General features: G+C 35.8%; 1 protein-coding gene across 4 annotated transcripts in view; it reads left to right on the top strand.

Annotated features, from left to right (window-relative positions):
- KIAA0586 (KIAA0586 ortholog) overlaps window positions 1-20,140 on the top strand; it is a 106,928-nt gene that overhangs the window by 59,796 nt on the left and 26,992 nt on the right. For all 4 annotated transcript variants that reach the window (XM_065871934.1, XM_065871931.1, XM_065871933.1 and 1 more), the window contains 3 exons: window positions 4,959-5,136; window positions 13,849-14,003; window positions 17,570-17,678. In XM_065871934.1, coding sequence (XP_065728006.1) covers window positions 4,959-5,136; window positions 13,849-14,003; window positions 17,570-17,678 — 442 coding nt within the window. The remainder of the gene's footprint in view (window positions 1-4,958; window positions 5,137-13,848; window positions 14,004-17,569; window positions 17,679-20,140) is intronic.

Here is a 20,140-nt window from a genome sequence, read left to right as displayed (position 1 = left end):
TCTAAATACAGGAAAAAGATAACAAAAATATTCCTACTTTTAGTTAAAGCACTCTAATACTTCAGCTTACTCAGGGATCAGCCTTGCAGTAACTTTAACCTAGAACCATAGTTATGAGTTTTACAGCTGAAAGGAATTTAGGCCATCTGTTCCAACTCTCTTATTCTACAGATGAAAAAAGCTGAAGCCCTTTCAAATGATTTGTGAGGATCGTTCATTCATTCTTTCTTTCTTTCTGCAACCATTTACTGAGTATCTACTATATGCCAGACACAGCCTCCGAAAAGGTACAAAGATGAATGAGGCAGGGTCCCTACCTTTAAGCAGCTTACAGTCCTGTAGGGAGAAAAGAGCTTAAACAATTACTCTACCATGCAGTAACTGATCAAATAGCTGGAGAAGTAGATTGAACAATATGATCGTAAAGAACCTTGTAGGCCATGGTAAGGCTTGGACACTATGGAGCCTCTTAAGATATTTTTGGGCAAGGGAGTCACAGGCTAAGATATTTAGGAAGACATATGGAGCCATGGACAAGTGAGGGAAAGATAGAGGTTTGTCAGAACACCACTGGAGTAGTCCAGAATAAGAACATGAACAAAGGCAGTTAAGTAGAAATAGAAAGGAGAGAGATTTAAATCTAAGAGTACTGATTGGCAGTAATTGGTAACTGGTTAAGGGAAGTTGTGGTTGTATAGCTGTTGGCTTAGAAAAGCAGAGAGAAGAGTGCTAAGTATTGTGGGGAAGGTAATGAATTTGATTTGAAACATTAAGTTTAAGGTGCTTAAGGAAATTCCAGGTGGAAATGTACAGTGTCGTTGCTCAGGCTGGTTAATGGTAGAGGTGGGATGAGGATTCTTGATTCTATTTAGTATTCTTTCTATTGTATTTGGTTGTCTTTGCTTGAACAGGTGTGAAACTGGCTTTAGATGAGCTGAAGATCTGAAGACTATACAGAATCCAAGGAGAAGACTGGCTTTATTTTCTATTAATTTTTATCTTAAAAATTTTAATTCTTAGGAAAGGTAGAAGAAAAAAGATATGGAACTTAGTAATGGAAAAAATGGAAATTTAACTTACTCCTTCTTATTGAAAAATGACTTCTGCAACTTTGCTTAGCTATTGACCAAAAATTGATTTCACTGGAAAGATACTAGTGATTGCTGTTGCTAAACTCAAGAAAGTACTCTCATAGCTGTAGAAACCATGCTGCTTAGTATAGAAACCAGTAGGCTGAGAGAGAAAGAGGAGAGAGAAAATGAGACAAACAAATGGCACAAAAAATAGTAGAAATGTCAGTGTAGTTTAAAAGTTCCACTAACTAATCCCTCTTTCCTTCATTTTTGAAATCAGTAATATTGGTTCATTTATTCACTTGATGCTCAGACTTTTCCATCTTTTTAATGCTGGGAAATTTCTCTCACTACTTTTTCAATTTTTTTCTTCCTCTCATTTTTCCCCCTCTGGCTAGAACTGTTATTTCCAAATATTAATACTTCTGCTTCTGCTTGTTTTATCTCTTAGACTTTCTATGTCTTCATTCTTTCCTACTCTCTTCTGGGAGAGTTCTTCAATCTGATCTGCCAACCACTAAGTTGTTCTTTAGCCTACTATTTATCTGATTTATTATATTTTTCATATCTGATAGTCTTGGTTCTTTTTTTTTTTTTTTTTTTTTGCGGTACGCGGGCCTCTCACTGTCGTGGCCTCTCCCGTTGCAAAGCACAGGCTCCGGACGCACAGGCCCAGCGGCCACGGCTTACGGGCCCAGCCGCTCCGCGGCATGTGGGATCTTCCCGGACCGGGGCACGAACCCGTGTCCCCTGCATCGGCAGGCAGACTCTCAACCACTGCGCCACCAGGGAAGCCCTTGGTTCTTTTTTTTAATGATTTTTTGTTTCACATTGTTAATATCTTTCTTTATTCCTTGTGTGTATGTATGTATGATTAATGTTTTTCACTTTTTTTTTTAAACACTAATTGATTCCTCGAGTATCTGTTTCTTTTTTTTAACATCTTTACTGGAGTATAATTGCTTTACAATGATGTGTTAGTTTCTGCTTTATAAGAGTATCTGTTTCTTTTGGTATATGAACTCATGTTCCGGGGCCGGGGTGGGTGGGGTGGTGGTGGTGGGAATAAGCTATTCTGTGAGAAATCCTATTGCGTAAGGACTAAAATCAGGCCATAGTCTGTTCCTGTGAATATAAGAAGAGAGGAGGAGATGAGCCCCAGGGATGGCGTCTCAGGCAGCACAGAACCACTATTGATCGTGGCCACTGCTGTTTGCTGGTACTCTACCGTTTAGTGTTTCTGATGGTTGTTGTGTCTTTAAAACCCTTAGGAAGAAGTTTCTTTGGGAAGTTTTGTATTCCTGTCCTGGGGTGAAGAAGGAAGAGAGTAAAGGAATGAATGGTCCTGGGCTCCTGGTCAGATGTCACCTATAACTTTTTACACCAGCTGGGCCTTCATGCTCCCTGATGTTACTCTGGGGTACTAGTATCTGCAGCCCAGATTGTTGCCAAGATCTTTATGGTTAAGGGACAAGCAGTGATGATCTCACGTTAATGAAGGAAAAAGGGAATGACAGCAGCACTTTGTACCAATCTTTCTTCTCACTAAACCTCCTCTAGCGACCCTCCTCCTCAGGATGCAGCCCCTTTCTCCCCACACACACCAAGTCAAGCTAGTTGTCAGTCTTTCTTAGTGGTTTTTCACAACTTTTACTTAGCTCTCAGAATCCTGGTTTCTTCCCACTTATGTAGTTACTACAACATTGTTTTGGGGACAGGGAGCTGGCAGCCTTTGTTAGTGTGCCATCTTGGCTAGACCAGAAGCCCAGAAGTTGGAAGTTTATCCTTTCCAGATCTTTTTCTAAGCATCTAAGCATTTGCATATGTGTGTTTGTGTGTGGTCATGTGTGGATAATTTTGAGGTATATGTATGTGTTTTTCTGCCATCTGATTCTTAAAATTTAACTATAAATCCTAAAGATCCACCATATCCTTTTTATCTACCATGTAGTATACCCTAGTTTAATTATTCTACTGTTGAAGGATTTTTAGATTGGTTCCAATTTTTTTTCTCTCCAAACTGTAATAAGAATAAAATCCTTTTTACATTATGAGGAATTGCCTTTCTATAGAAGATGGGGGTGGAATTACTCAAAAGGCACGAGCATTTATAATTTAAATGGACACTAATAAATTGCTTTTCAACTATATGAGATTCCTTTCCAACACCACATATGATATATATTTTTTTCTTTTTTTTTGCGGTACGCGGGCCTTTCACTGTTGTGGCCTCTCCCGTTGTGGAGCACAGGCTCTGGACGCACAGGCTCAGCGGCCATGGCTCACGGGCCCAGCTGCTCCGCGGCATGTGGGATCTTCCTGGACCGGGGCACGAACCCGTGTCCCCTGCATTGACAGGTGGACTCTCAACCACTGCGCCACCAGGGAAGCCCACATATGATATTTTTAATCTTAAATTTTTGCCAGTCTGATTAACAGCGACATTTAGTGCGTTATCCTACATTTACAGAACTATCAAACATTTGTTTTGTTTGTAATAAGAACTAGTAGTAATGATACATTTGTAAGTTAAAATATTGCTTTGGTAAGAAAATAGTGACCATTCTTTGTGCTTAAACAACTCTTTGCCCAGAGGGAGCATCAGGTCAGTGAGAGTAGTCTGATGACAAAACTGCAATTTGTACATTTATGTGGATGGGCCAGGTGTACTACTAGAGATCATAGGTAGCCTAACTTAGAATTGACATGAGTCTGAGCTTTGAGTATACTATTAAAATGATAACTGCTTATGAGTACGAGAGCATTTTGTGAATAGGGAAGCTAAATCTTCAGTAGGGTCATAGAGTATTAAGGTGTTAAGTGGTTCAGCAGTTACAAGTACCTTAAAAAATTGGTTCACAACAGAGAAGGTACTATATATTGCACAACATTTATATGGTAGTGGAGAGTAATACAGGCACTGTGAAATATTTCTAATTAATTTCTAGGGAAAATGTATCTGCTGTCATTCTAAACTTTGCCCAAGAATCTCCAAGGGTTTTATATTAATTGCAAAACAATCCTTTTTTTTTTAAAGGGTGTTGAGCAACTGATATTCTTAAAGAAAAGTCAGATTACAGGATAAGGGGAGCTACAAATCTGTAGAGGATAATTAGGGCAAATTGTAGAAAATCTTGAATGATGAGCTAAACAGTTAGATTTTATTTTGTAATCAACAGAGTCATCAAAGATGTTTCAGCAATGATTTCTTCATATATTCTAGTAAAAAAACTCTACTTGGTTGAAATTAAACTCCTTTTAATAAAAAACATGAGAACTCTCATATACTGGAATTTTTATTCAGTTCTTGATTAGTAAACACATTTATTAGAATATCTCCAAGTCACAAGATGCGCTAGTGATTAGGGCATATTATTTTTAATACCAAAAGAAAATAGAATTCATCATTTTTTTAGTTTTTATTTATTTCATATATTTGATAAACATATTCATACTTTTTGTACATTTTCATCAGTTGTTTTATTATAAAGTTCACACTAACAACTTGAGCCAATTTTCATTCATAAAGAACAAGAAGTGAATTTTCTATTCTTCTAATTAAGCTGTATGAACAATGTATAATGTGTGACAGCATTTAGTGTTTTAAATAACATTTTTCCGGTGTGTTTTATTGTTGTCTAATTTGGAGGTTGAAGAAAACAGATAGTGGGTATTTAACTTCATAAGAAATAAGACATGGAGAACAAAGCCTGCACTTAGATATCTTATTTAACTTTCCTGTAGCGTGTATGTGGCATAATAAGGACTTCCTAAAATAGCTTTCAAGCAGTCATGTGGTCTGCATCATGATACATTTGACAAATATTTCTTGTTTTGACTTGATTTTAATGTAATGTGTGTAACAATGGTTTCTACTTTTTACAGGACTTGGAAAACAGTGTAGGTGAACTTAGTGAAGGACAAAGGCCCAGGCTGACAGCAGCAGCAGAGAACATCTTAATGGGACATTCCGCCTATATGCAGCAGCCTGTAACTAACGCAGAGTCTTCAGATCAAAGATGTGCTCCTAAGCCATTATCTCAGCAGTGTGACACAGTTACAGGTATACACCAAAATATTGCTTCTTGATGTATTTATTGTCTGTTAGAATATTCACTTCGAATCCCATCATACTTTTTTGGTACTGTTTCCATGTTGAATGCTGTATTCTGTTTTGTATTATAATCTACAGTAGTGTTCCTAATCTGAATTAAGAAAAGCATAACTATTTTCAGGTAGGGGCTTACAAAATTTCCTTATTAAAAGGGGTATTCATAATTGAAAAGTTTGATAATGACTTTTTCTATGGTATTTATAGCAGTATTTCCCCAAAGTATTGGTACGTGAATCACTGGATGGGGCATGAGATAATTTTGGTAATATGCATGTGTCCACCTAAAAATTTTTAATAGTAATGTATTTATTTTAATATATACTGGAAAAATATAACCAGCACATCAAAACTGTGACATAACAGATCTTGCGTAGGACAATGTTAAATTAGGTAGTACTGTAGAAGTTCAGTCTTCTGACTCAGTGCTCAGTGTACTCGGGACTGTTTTGGAATTTTATTAACTAAACTTTCTGCTGTAACACTTAGGGAATAAGAGTAGAATAGAGAATACCAGTTTCTAGCATATGTAGTTGATTTTCATTATCTATAGTACTTATGTCCTATAGAGTCACCAGAAACATTGAATTAGCAAATACTGAGCCACTGCTTCTAGGGGAAATACAAGGTTAGGTTCCTGTGAGCCTCTGATTATAACATTTTTGACAGTTGATCAATGCATAACTTTGTTTTATGTGTGTTTCTATTTAAGGACACTTATTTAATATATATTGTTGATTCATTAACATTGAATCTCACGGCCAACAGCACTTAACTCATTCCTGAATGAAACTTATCTAACACATATATTTTTTCTCTAAGGCTCATCGCAGCCTTCTTGCACTTAGGTACACTAGAGAGCACTTCTGCACTATGTTTGGGGGCCATTTTAAACACCCACAAAATCAACAAAGCGTTCAAAAATGTGTCACTAAATAGACAGCGAAAAAGAACACTTGTTCACGGTGTAAGAGCTGATAAGAAAGCAGAGCAGCACCGTGTTCAACCTCATCTGCTGAAGTGTGTGTAGGGTGATTCAGGTTTCTGCTGCTCTACACATGTCCACAAATGACTGCGAACGTGCTGTGAGTATTGATTTCAGGGTTACAAATAAATTTTATCAGATAGGTGAATTTGCAGAAATGGAATCTTCAGATTAATGAGGATCAACTATATTCTCATTTATTGATTTTCTCATGCCCATTGCTGCATTTTCTTAAATGGAAAGAACTTCTGGAGGTATGCAGATTTGCCAGAAGTTAGAAGAGGAGATGCTGGAAGTTAGAAAAACATTGGCACAGAGTATGAGTGAACACCTTATCATTCAGAACTGAGAGACATTCAAGACTGAATTTTCTATGGGAATGAATGTAAATTAATATTTGAATTATTTATTTTATGCACATAGTAAGAGTATTAATTTTTTTACATTTTTAAAAATTAGTATTCAAAGTGGCATTAAAATATGACTTCTATATTTGTATCCAGCTAACCGTGCAGAGTGCAATTAAATAGAATTGACACTAGATGGCTCTCGCAGATCACTTGAGAGCTACTTGGTACTTGGCGAACAAAGAGGTACTTGTTAAATTGTCACAGAAAATAAAAATAAATAAATAATAAATGTTATAGAATAAAATCCATGAGGATATATCCTGTTTAGCCCCTCCTTACACCCTGGTATCACCTAGCAGATTACCTATAGTACAGTTCATTTTTAATTGTAGGCACACTATAGATACTTATTTAATTTAATTGTTAAAAATAATAAGTGATGTGGCGTAAGATTGAGCATATAGATGGGTCAGTATGACAGAGTGGCTAAGAGCTTGAGCTTTTGGAGTTTCAGAAATCAGTTTGAATTCCAGCTCTGTATTTTTGGGCAAGTAACAATCTTTCTGAGCCCAAGTTTCTTCATCTATCAAGTGGGGATAATATTAATGTATTCGTTACCTATTGCTATGTAACAAATTACCCCAAAATTTAGCAGATGAAGACAGCAAACATTTATTAGCTCACACATTTCTGAAAGTTATGAATCTGGGAGTAGCTTAGCTGCATGGTTCTCAGGATCTCTCATGAAGGTGTAGTCAAGCTGTTGGCTAGACCTGCAGTCATATGAGGGCTTCAGCTAGGGTTGGAGGATCTATTTTCCAAGCTCACTCACATGGCTGCTGGCAGGATGCCTCAGTTCCTCATTACTGGAACCTTTCTATAGAGCTGTCAGGACATGGCAGCTGGCTTTTCCCAGAGTGGATGATCTGAGAGAAAGTGAACAACCAAGATGGAAACCACGATGTCTTTTATAACCTAGTCTCAGAAGTGACATGCCATTACTTCTGCCACATTCTGTTGATAACACAGACCAATCCTGGAATATTATTGTAGGGGACTGCAGACAGGTGTGAATACCAGGACCCAGATGTTAGGGGACCGTCGTGCAGGCTGCTTACCAGAAACAATATCTACCTCCTAAGGTTATTAGGGGTGGGTAGTAGGTGACAATGCACATAAAGTAGTTAGTACTGTGCTTGGCACATGGTAACTGTTACTATCTTTAATAATGCTTGGAGAATGTAAAAATATCAGTACCTTCTCAAATGTATTTAGTGGAACCAGAAACTATCCACAGTTGCTTAAAAGGAAGGTGCCTATAGAGAGCTAGTTTGTTCCTCTTGCTTTAAGTATTTTGTTACATTATGTTTACTGCAGAAGAATGAGTCCCAGTGTATCACTGTTTCTGCTACTGGCTAATCTCATGCCTTTCATGTTGATTTTTAGTAACTTTGTTTACAGAGGCTCAGCTATTCTTACCTTGCCTGTCCCCACCCCTGCTCATTTTCAGAAAGCATCCTATTTGCAACCTATAGTCCCCTATCAGTGTTTCTAATTCTGAGGCTTTCATGTTGCGTTGAGTAACAAAAAGCTGCTAAATAAGGTTTAAAGAATTGTCTCGAGAACCCTAAAGTGTAAACTGGTATTTTGAACAAACTGTGAGGACTCTGGGACTTACTACCAATTATAGCTCTTCATTTACTCAGAAAACTTGTATTGAGTACCTACTGTGTACTCGGTACCAATATATTAGTACAATATTAGGGTCTTGAGATGCAGAGGTAATAGACATCTGCTCTCAAGGAAGTTTACAAACTCGTGTAGAAGAATATGAGACAGCAATTTTAATATTGTGTGATTAATGCACAACACAGACTGCTTTGGGAGCGCAGAGGAGGAACAGCCCACACATGAGAGCTCAGAGAAGGTTTCCCACAAGAGCCAATGTGAAACTGAATCTTAGAGGAATCAGCCAGATGATGAAGTGTGATAAGCACGTTCCAGTTTATTCATTTACTTATTCAGAAAATATTTTTTTGAGTGCTTGCTCTGCTCTAAGCACGGTCTAGGTCGTAGGAATATAAAACCTGGTAAGGCCTTATCCATAATGAATATTTTCTCTAGTAGAAGTAGTAGAGAGAAGGCAAAAACATGCAATAAATTACTGTAGTTATTGTGAAGCAGTCCATAGGGGATGGGAGTACAGGTCAGTTGTAACTGGGGAGGGCAATCAAGAAAGACTTCATGGGGCTTCCCTGGTGGCACAGTGGTTGAGAGTCCGCCTGCCGATGCAGGGGACACGGGTTCGTGCCCCAGTCCGGGAGGATCCCACATGCCGCGGAGCGGCTGGGCCCGTGAGCCATGGCCTCTGAGCCGGCACGTCCGGAGCCTGTGCTCCGCAGCGGGAGAGGCCACAATAGTGAGAGGCCCGCGTACCGCAAAAAAAAAAAAAAAAAAAAGGAAGACTTCATGTGTGAGGAGCTAACTTGAAATGAGTTCTCAATGATGAATAGATGTTTGCTGTGTAGTAAGTGTGAGAGAAACCTCCAAGGCAGAATATGCAATGAGACAAGGGGATATAATATCAAGTGGTTTTTCAATTTACTCTAAGACAGTAGAGATTCGTTTGTGTACAAAATGGAAAGTAATTCCAATCTTACTTTATATTTATGCCCATGGAAAATTCAGTCTTGAATTTCTGTCAATTCTGAATGTTTTGTGATATTCACAGATCCATTAAAGATTGTATGTAAATGAGTGACATGATCATATTTGCCTTTTATTTAGCAAGATCACGTGAGGTGCAGTGTGATGGATAGATTGCAGAGGATTAAGACTGGAGGCAAGGAGCCTCTGGCTTAGACAGTTATTAAAGTCAACCTGGTGAGACATTATTCAGCAGCGAAGAAATATGAAAAGGGAGACTTGAGAGACATTTGAGGAGGAGAGTGGACAAGACTTAGTTGAATATGAGAGGTGCAAAAGAAGGGAGGGTCTAAGATGACTCCAGGTTTTTGGCTAGAATGATTGGGTAGATGGTATTTCCATTCACTGAGGGAGGGAGGGATTCTGGAGGAAAGACAGAATTAGGAAGAAATAAGAATGAGTGGGGTTTCATCTATGTGGAATTTGAGGTACCTTTGGGTTTCATACAAATGGAATAATTTATTAGACAGTCAAGAACCAAAGCTGCTGCTGGCACTGGCAATTCAAGCAGACTTAGTCTTCTCTGAAAGTCTACCATGGTTGCTTTTTCAAAGCAGTAAGATTCTAGAAGAGTAAAATTAGGGATTTTAAATTATGGTTAATTAAATTTGTCTTGAATGGAACAATACTTTAAGTGTCTCTCTTACAAAGGGCTAACTAACGTACATTACACTCAATGAGCATACTTTTTAGAAGTGACACAGCAAGTTCAACATTGTTGTGATTGCTGTCATGGAATCCTTTCCTGATCCCTTATCACTGGGTTAGGTACCGTCAAATATGCTCTCTGTGTAGTCCTCTAATGTCACCTGCCTAATGTTGCTCTTATCACACTGATTTGTAATCTCACTTGAAAATGGAGACTTTATCTTGTCCACTGTCATAGCTCTGTCATCTAGCAGAGTATGTTGCGTAGTCAGTAAATATAGGTTAAGTGATAGGGTGTCATATGAGCTGAAAGCTATTATGCACTTTTAATGCTTTTGGGAGATGTTTGATTATACACTTTCTTTGTTTCTATATTTAATTTTTTTCTTCTTTTATCACAATCTACCTTGTGTCCTTTTTTTTTTTTTTTTTTTTTTTTTTTTGCGGTACGCGGGCCTCTCTCACTGTTGTGGCCTCTCCCGTCGCGGAGCACAGGCTCCGGACGCACAGGCTCAGTGGCCATGGCTCATGGGTCCAGCCGCTCCGTGGCATGTGGGCTCTTCCTGGACCAGGGCACAAACCCATATCCCCTGCATCGGCAGGCGGACTCTCAACCACTGTGCCGCCAGGGAAGCCCCTCTGTGTCCTTTTCAATTAACTTTTTTCTTTACACCCATACATCAGCCACATATCATTTTACATAAAAATAAAATACGATTATGTCATATATTACTTTAAGTTATAGACTCTTTTTGAGTGCTCTTCATCTACCCCTCCTCCTCACATTTTCTCCTGTCCCACTTTATGCCTTAACTCGTGTTAAGATTCTGGTATGTAACCTTCCTGTTTTTTTCCCCTTATGCATATATAATAATTATATACACACACACACACAGTATACATGATAGGTACATACGATGTGTGTGTATTTGTTGTTATTTTACAAGTTGAGATTGTGTCATGCACACTCGCCTGCATTTTGTTTTCACCCAGTAAACCCTGCAGAAATTACTCGAGGTCAAGTAGTAGTGCTTAAATTCATCTTTTTTATTGACTTTTTATCCACTTTTAGTATGGATTTCCAGTAATGTATTCAGTCATTGCTCTGTTGATGAATATTTACTTTATTATCATTTCACCCCTACTATAAACAGTGCTAAAGTAAATATTCACACATGTGTATTGCTGCATTTTATATTTAGGGAATAGTTTCCCAGAAGTAGTTACTGGGCCCAAGGGAAAATATATTTAAAAATTTAAAATACATATACCAAGTTGCTGTCTTAAAAATTTAAACTAATTTATTTTTATTAGTAATATATTACAACCTTCCCTCTATATCCCTTCCAGAAATTGTGTTTACTACTATTTTTATTTTTGTCAGTTAAAGTATAAAGATATGGCTGACTACTGCTGAGTTTGTTTGTTGGCTATTTGTATTTGCTCTTCTGTGAATTACCTACTTAAGTTCTCCCCCTGTCTGTTAGGTTCTAAGTTTTTCTTGTAACTTTGTAAGAACTATTTCTGTATTTTAGATATTTTCTATCATCTGTATTGCAAATGTCTTTTCCCAAATTTGTACTTTGTTCATTGACATTATTTATATTCTTTTCCGTATAATTTAAAAAATTTTATAGAATTATTTACATCGTTTATACTTCCTGTGTTTTCATCACATGGTTAGGTTTCCCCCAATACAAGCTTATACCTGTAGTCTCAGATTCTTTTTGCAAGTTCATTATTTAGTATATATTTATATTTAAGTCTATCTGGAATTTATTTTTACAAGTGGTGTAAGTTCAACTTGATTTTCTTCCAGGTAAGTAGTCAGTTGTGCCAATTATTATGTATCTTTTTCCTACTGAATTAAAATATCAACCAATTTGTATATTAAATTCTCATAGACCTCAGAATTTTTTTTTCTCGATTCTTTTTTCTAAGTATTCTAGATTCCTTAGGATCTAAAACACATTGGACTACTGTGTCTTTATGGTACATTCTGTTATCTGATAGGGCAAGTTTACTTTTTAAAATAAATTTTCCTGGGGCTTCCCTGGTGGCGCAGTGGTTGAGGGTACGCCTGCCGATGCAGGGGACACGGGTTCGTGCCCCGGTCCGGGAGAATCCCACATGCCGCGGAGCGGCTGGGCCTGTGAGCCATGGCTGCTGAGCCTGCGCGTCTGGAGCCTGTGCTCCGCAACGGGAGAGGCCACAACAGTGAGAGAGGCCCGCGTACTGCAAAAAAAAAAAAAAAAAATTCCTGCTTTTCTTGACAATTCTCAGGCATTTATCCTTCCATATAAACTCTAAAATTATGTTTTTCAATTAAAAATCACCCTGATTGGAATTGTGCTAATTTATGTATTAATATTGGAAGAATTGACATTTTTATATATATGTATAAAAATACATTTTATGTATTTTACTATTTGTCCAGATCTTGTTTTGTGCTCTTCAATAAGATTTCATAATTTTCTTCATTTTCTTCTTCTATACCTTTCTTAATTATTTTACAGTTCTGGTCACTATAGTAAAAGAGTATTTTTTCTATTTCTAAGTGCATATTGCATAATATAGAGAGAAACCAATGACTTTTGTATATTTTTTTAGTATCCAGTCATAGTACCAAATTGTCTTATTACTTCTAATAAAATTATTTTTCCTCACTAGGGACTCTAGGGCTTTCTAGGTATATAATCATATAATCAGTACAAAAAGTTTTTATGTATGTATGAATTCTTTTATCTTAATTCATTTGCCAGTCTTAAGAAAATGTAGGAAAAGTGACATAGGAATAGAAAAAGCCATATCAGAATATAAAAAGGCCAGTATGAGGCTTGGAACAATGGTTGCTCTAAATGATGCATGTTATTACAATTATTTAAATTAATCTTATAAATAAAATGAGAATAAAACAGGTAATAATTTTGAGAAATTGTTTTGTGTAGATCAAATTCTGGAAAGGTAAAACTTAAAAGTCAGTGTATGTAAAACCCACCTAAAAATATAGATTAACATAAAAAAACTAGAGAATGCTTATTTGCTAAACCTAAGAAATTGTCAACATACTGCCTTTAAATGGAAAATACCTGTGGGGTCTTTAAAATATCACTTCATTTAAAACAATTTATGTATAGTGCTTCAGGTCTACTTCTACTGATTAAAATGAGACTGCATTGTGCTACATTTAAAAGGTGACCATTAATTAGGAAAAACAATTTTCTTAGAAATAATTTAGCAAGAATGTGAAATAAGGAACAGTGACTAGGAGTTGAAAGATGAGGATTTTAGTTCCTTTTCACCTCTTAGCTCTGATATTTTGACAGTTAACTTCCCTGAGCCTTACAGTGAAAGACAGTTATAAAACTATTGTATCCTCCTGCCTTACAGAATATTGTGAGATTCAAGTTAAACGAGATAATATATGTGAAAGTGCTTGGAGTATAAAATGTAATGTAAATGTACAGTGATATTATTAGATAAATATTTATCTCTGCTCTTATTGTCTTCTTTTTATTGATTTCATTGAGATGCCATTTGGTTGAGGAAAAGAGGAGCTTGATCTTTTGAAGAAAAATACCAGAACAGAAATAAGCAATACCAACATTTTCTAGTCAGGAAATTGCCCCTTGATTTAAGATTACATTTTAGATGGAAAGTATTCTATTGACTCTTATTGATAGAAAAAGTAATCTGGAGTGTTAGGAGTTGGTGTGTAGGAGTGAGTGTTGGGTGTGGACTGCGTGAACAGCTTGCTGATTGGAACCTTAGAATAATCCATAGATTTGTTTGAACATAGGTACTTTTTGCATTCTCTGTGAGCTTTGGTTTTAATTGCAGTGAAGGCTTGGTGACACGTATTTTCTGTTGAAGTATTTCTAATTCAGCAGGTAAGAAATACTGGTAATTTTAGCCCATTTTTCTTTTTCTAAGAAATAATTTATTTTAACTTTTTGTTTACATACTTGATAACAGATGATATTTATGAAGATTTATGTGCTAGTCATGGTCCAATGAGTTTGGGAGAATTGGAGTTGCAGCCAGATCCTCACCTTGCCCTTCCCACAAAACTTCTGACAACACAAGAAGATGATGTTAAATTATCAGTAGCAGCTGAAGATTTTCCTCAGGTATCCAATTAATAGCACTTGTACTTTACTTAAATCAGAATTGTAACAATATTGCCTTAGCATAGAACACTGTCAAGAGCACAGTCTTTGGAGTCAGACAGCCTCAAATCATGCCTCCTTTTTTTCACTAACTCAAGCCTGGCTATAGATCTTAGCTCATCCAATCTCTAGCTGTGACCTTGAATACATACTTAGCCTTTTTCTAAGCCTTAATTTCCTCATCTTTAAATTAAAGATTAAAATAATGTATGTAAAAATGCCTATTACCAAGTTAGATGGCTATTATCATTTACACCTCTATATTCCCCTGCAATATCTAGTTTAGTAGTTTGTGCATAATAGGTACTCAATAAATATTTATTCTATTAAAATTTGTGAAGTGTGTTACCATGAAAGCATCAGATATTTCATACTGAGTTAAGCCAATGGCCCATGCAATCTTGTGTGCTGAAAAAATAGGATAATTACTCTCCAAGGTGTAAAAAAAAATGCTCATGTTAAATTAAATACAGTTTTTTAATCTGTGTAATCTCACTGTAGATTAATTTATTCAATAAATAGTCATTATGATATGGTATTGTGTTGCATTGCATGGTGTTGAGGGTGAAAGCCAAAAGTATATAAAATAAAGATTGCTTATGGAACACACTATTATGTAGGGTTCAGTATTAATAACCTGTGACCAAGCAAAGATCAGGAAAAAACTAGTAATGAATAAATATCTGTTAATTAATTCTGTAATAAAAGAAAAATTGTTTGTGACCTTGGGTTAGGCAAAAATGACACCAAAAACACTATCCATGAAAGAAAAAAAATTAATAAACTGGTCTTATCAAAAATAAGAACATCTGCTCTTCAAAACACACTGTTAAGAGAATGAAAAGACAAGCTACAGATTGGGAGAAGATATTTGCAAATCACTTATCTGGTAAAAGGCTTATATGCAGGATATATAAGGAACTCACAGAATACAATATTAAGAAAACAAACAATCCAATTAAAAAATGGATAAAATCTTTGGACAGTTACCTTACCCAAAGAAGATATACTGATGGCAAGTGAGCACGTAAAAAGATTCTCAACATTGGTAATCGTTAGGGAAATGCTAATTAAAACCACAATGAAATACTACTACACAGGCATTAGAACATCTCAAATTAAAAAGACTAACATGCCAAGTTTTGGCAAGGGTGTGGAGCCCTTAAACTCTCATATGCTGCTGGCTGGGAATGTAAAATGATTCAACCACTTTGGAAAACAGTTTGGCAATTTCTTGAAAAAGTATTGATAAAATGTACACCTACCATATGACCCAGACATTTCACTCCTAGGTATTTATTTACCCAAGAGAAACTACCACATATGTCTAAGCAAAGGCTTGCACATGAATGTTCATAGCAACTTTATTGGTAGTAGCCCCAAACTGGAAACAACATAAATATTCATCAATTGCTGAATGTACAAGTTGTGGCATATCTATAAGATGGAATACTACTTAGCAATCAAAAGCCATGGACGGACTTCCCTGGTGGCACAGTGGTTAAGAATCTGCCTGCCAATGCAGGGGTCACAGGTTTGAGCCCTGGCTCAGGAAGATCCCACATGCCATGGAGCAACTAAGCCTGTGCACCACAACTACTGAGCCTGCACTCTAGAGCCCACGAGCCACAACTACTGAGCCCGTGCACCACAACTACTGAAGCTCGCACTCCTAGAGCCAGTGCTCTGCAACAAGAGAAGCCACTGCAATGAGAAGCCCATGCACCGCAACGAAGAGTAGCCCCTGCTCGATGCAACTAGAGAAAGCCCACGCACAGCGGCAAAGACCCAGTGCAGCCAAAAATAAATAAATAAATTTATTAAAAAAAAAAAAGCCATGGACTACTGATACGTACAGTGACATGGATGATTCTCACAAAAGTTGTGTTGAGGGGAAAAAGCCAGAACCCCCACCCCCCCAAAATTGTGCATACCTTACGATTCCACTTACATGGCATTCTAGAAAATGCAAACTAATCTATAGTTATAGGAGGGAATTCAGGTTATTTTGAGCTTGGTGGATATGTTCATCATATTATCTTGACTGTGATGATGGCTTCATGGGTATATACATATGTCAAAACTTAACAAATGATACACTTTAAATACATGTAGATTCTTGTCTATCAGTTATACCTCAATAAAGATATTCTAAACAATAAAAGAAAGATTGCTCTCCTTTAATTACTGGCCTGTTTTAAAATAAAACTGCAAAGTGTTACCAGAAGAATGGCTTCAAAAAAATTCATATGTTAGATTTCCTTTATTAACAGAGAAATATGGCTAGTACTAATACTAGCACACACTTGTTTATAGTGCTTACTCTGCCAGAGGCTGTTCTAAGTTCATTATGTATTAACTCATTTAATCCTTTTAACAGCCTACTGAGGTAGTTATTATTATTATCATCCCCATTTGATGAATGAGAAAATTGAGGTACTGGGGGGTTAAGTAACTTACCCAAGGTCAAAGCTACATAATGACTTAGCCAAATTTGAACACAAGCAGTTTAGCTCCACAATACTCAGCTCTGAATCCCTGTGGTTGAGGAAGGGAACCAGTAGGAAGGTTCTAAATTGAAGCAGCACAGAAGAGTCATAGTACCCATCTTAGAAATACACACCAAAATAATATTTCCTTCAGGGAAGAAACCTATATGACTAATGGCTCTAAACTTAGAAGACCAGAGGTGAGGCTAGTTGTTATTATTGCAGTCTAAAGCTACTCATTTTTACCTGTAGATAAATAAGTACCTGCCAGAACTGGCGTGGTTACATTTGAGTCCATGTGGACAGGTGTTTCAGATTCTCCTCTGCTTGTATCTGTTGTTAAGAGTTCAGAGATACCTTTTTAGGTTCCTGTCAAATTATATCTGACAGTTGTTTTGAGAGACTCATTCATAATTAGGCTCATAAAACAGGAAAGGGAAGAAAGAAAATGGCTAAAGTCATCACAATTTGTAATGTGTGATTGTGAAGGAATTTGTGACTACTGTAAATTTCAAATTTCGTTAGGTGGTAGTAAGGAAGAGAGATGATGGGGCTTATGGTAGAGTGTACTTTTCTTGAATGGCAAAGGAGGGTAACAATACCTACTCAACACTTGTGAGAATTCAGTGATGTTATTATATATAAAAGCTCTTTGAAAATTGCAGTACATTATGCAGATTTTCATTTTATGCAAAAATGGTTATATGGAAGTGCTTACAGTCAAATTAAGTTTTTATCCTGTCTAAATCCATCATGTATGTATCTAGAATAGTTGGTTTATAAGTAGCTCTGAATTCTCTAGGAAAAATAGAAATGATTTGAATATCTGAAATCTGTGTATATTACCCAAATCTTTTGAAAGATTTTATTTGCAATATCTTTTCTTTAGTAATCTGTACTCCATTGCCCATTTGGTAGTTAGAAAGCATGCATGATATTCAAATTTTATATAATAAGCACCTAAATAATTTAATTGCTCAGATCTTTTTAAAGTAACTTAAAAAATAATATTATGACTTCATGTCTTAAATTCTTCAGTACCAACAAAAACAAGACCAAGATGTTAAGCAAGTTGAACACAAGCCAGTTCAAAGTCGTTTAATACGTGTAAGAAATAAATGTGATATTTCACTTTCACAGCAACAAGGTAAGATTTGTTTCCTTGTAATAATATAAGAGTTCGATATATGTTGTGAATTGAACACATATATAATGAGAATTCTTTTATATAAGTTTTATTCTCTAGGGTTTTTTTTTTGTTTTCTTTGATTTAGCCCTTTGGGATAAAGAATCTGGTATTGTATTTGAGTGTATATTTGTTAGTTCTTTTTGCCAATAAACACTATTTCTAATGAACTTTAAAAACTCTTAGGTAGTATTTTTATTTTAATCTTACCTTTTGGTTCTTGTACAATTGAATGTCAGTGTCTTTTTATCTATGTATAAGTCTGTATCTGTATCACAGTTGTCTGTTTTAAATTATAATATAAAGGCAATGGTTATGGTTGTTAAGGAGCTTTGTAAAGGCTATTTATGTTGTGTGGTGATTTGATCAACAGGTACAACTTAAAGAACAAAGAACTCATGTTAGATGCTATCATATGAATGAACTTTTCTGTACTGCTTGATTACCAAAATTTTGTGGCTAAATGATCCTGAGTCAGCATCCTGGCATTTGATGTTGTCTTTGTGTTTCTGCAAAGCTGTTGGCCTTGTGCTTAGTTTGCCTTCTTGCTTCTTTGTCATTTAAATTTTATATAACCTAAATTCTGAAATTTGGCAGTAGAAATTAAGATGTCTTCTGTTTAAAAACTTTCTGTCTATAGTCCAGGTAGAAGTATTAGGAGTACTTTGAGCAGTAGAATGTTTTTCTTCACTTTTGTAATTGTGTTTTTTTATCTCATATATTGAATGCCAATATAATTACAAATGTAACTGTTTGGCAGTTTGGGGAGGACCTAAATGAGGAAGTGCTTAAGATTATGTTATATGAGGTTTAGGTTTTTACTTTTCTGCTTGTTTTCTGTTCCTTTCTTGCTCCAACTTTTCAGAACTTGCCCCTCCTGACCACTTTTTAAAACCTAACAGTGGTACAGTAGTGTTAGTATTATATCTTAGAATCCTATGGAAAATTACCTGTAACACTTACCTCATTGTGTTTAAAAATTAATCATGACAGTATATAGATATGAGCAAATGAACATTTCTAAGATAATATCAGGACCGACTTGATGTCCTTCTACTGAATTCTGTTACTATTCATGGTCAATGACTGTATATTTAATTTAGTTTTTTAAAAAAATTATAATTTCTTAAAATTATAAATGAATTTTGTCTCCTTGGAGAATGTTGTATATAATAAAATGATCATTTTTCTCACCTGATAGGAAAATATCTTTGGTAAGATTTTAAGGGTAAATACCTCTCTTTAGGAAAGTGACATTGTTTTCAGTTTCACATATATGAATGTCTGACCACAAGATGGCAATATTTAAATTTTTGTTGACTTACAACGTCATTAAATAATAGTGTGCAGTTAACATTTAATGTCAGTAAAAATCATAAGAAAAATAAAAGAAACCAATGTGTTAGCTAGTAGGAGGAAGTTTTATTTAGAAAGAATCTAGAACAGTTGGATTTAATATGTGTAAAAATTATTTTCATTTAATTTTACATGCAATACAGAAGTTAGGAGAGCCGCAGGCCTATGTCAGTTTTAACCAAGATAAATAAATACCCAGTGGGCTATAGATAAAACATTTAAAATAGGAGCCAAGTGTTTCACTCTATAATTGATACATATCTCCATACTAAATATTTTTTGAATGAATACAATTCTCTTGGCAAATATAGTCAGTTATGACTTTTTCCCCTATAAATTTTGTGGATTTAATTTTTTTCTCTGATGAAGCTCTGATACACTGCCAAATGTTTCAAAGAATAAGAGAGTCAGAGTGCCAAAATAATCCTCTAGGGCTTTCACAACTTTGAGTGACCTTGAAGGAATTCAATCCCATCATATACAAAGGGCTTGAAGATAATGAAGGAAATTCACCTTATCACGAGGGAATCAAAACCACATCTTTTCTGGAAGATAAATGCTTCTAAGAATACTTGAAGCCCAAATTATGGCTGTTTCAGGAAGAAGTATTATGTATTTCACTTTGAAATGCATAGTAGTTTAATATATGTATATAAAGAAATCAAGCCGTTTACTAGCAGTAGCAGTAGTTTAGTGATCATCCATTAAAAATTGACTGAAGATATGGTAGGACATAGGTTCTAGCACTGTGCTTCTGGGAGATCTGTAAAGTACTTGTCTCCTTCCTCTCCGCTTGATTATTACTTTCAGATTTTAATACAAAAGAGAGAAATTGAATTGAATTCTGAAAGATAATATCTGTTTCTTTTGGTATTTAATTCATTGGGTATATTTTTGAGCACATGATACCACTTATCTGATTCTAAGTCCTGATTAATGTGTCTAACAGTTTTATAGTGAAAGCAACTTTTTAAGTAATTTAGTAAGTCATTAAAATTTTTTTCCCTTTCACTGTGCAGTTAACTTTCTTCTGTACAAATGAGAGACTAGTTTTCAATCCATTTATT

The sequence above is a fragment of the Phocoena phocoena genome, chromosome 2 (genome assembly GCF_963924675.1).
Source record: "Phocoena phocoena chromosome 2, mPhoPho1.1, whole genome shotgun sequence".
Classification (NCBI taxonomy): domain Eukaryota; kingdom Metazoa; phylum Chordata; class Mammalia; order Artiodactyla; family Phocoenidae; genus Phocoena; species Phocoena phocoena.
The sequence above is the reverse complement of the archived record's forward strand: the minus strand, read 5'-3'. Positions and strand labels throughout refer to the sequence as shown.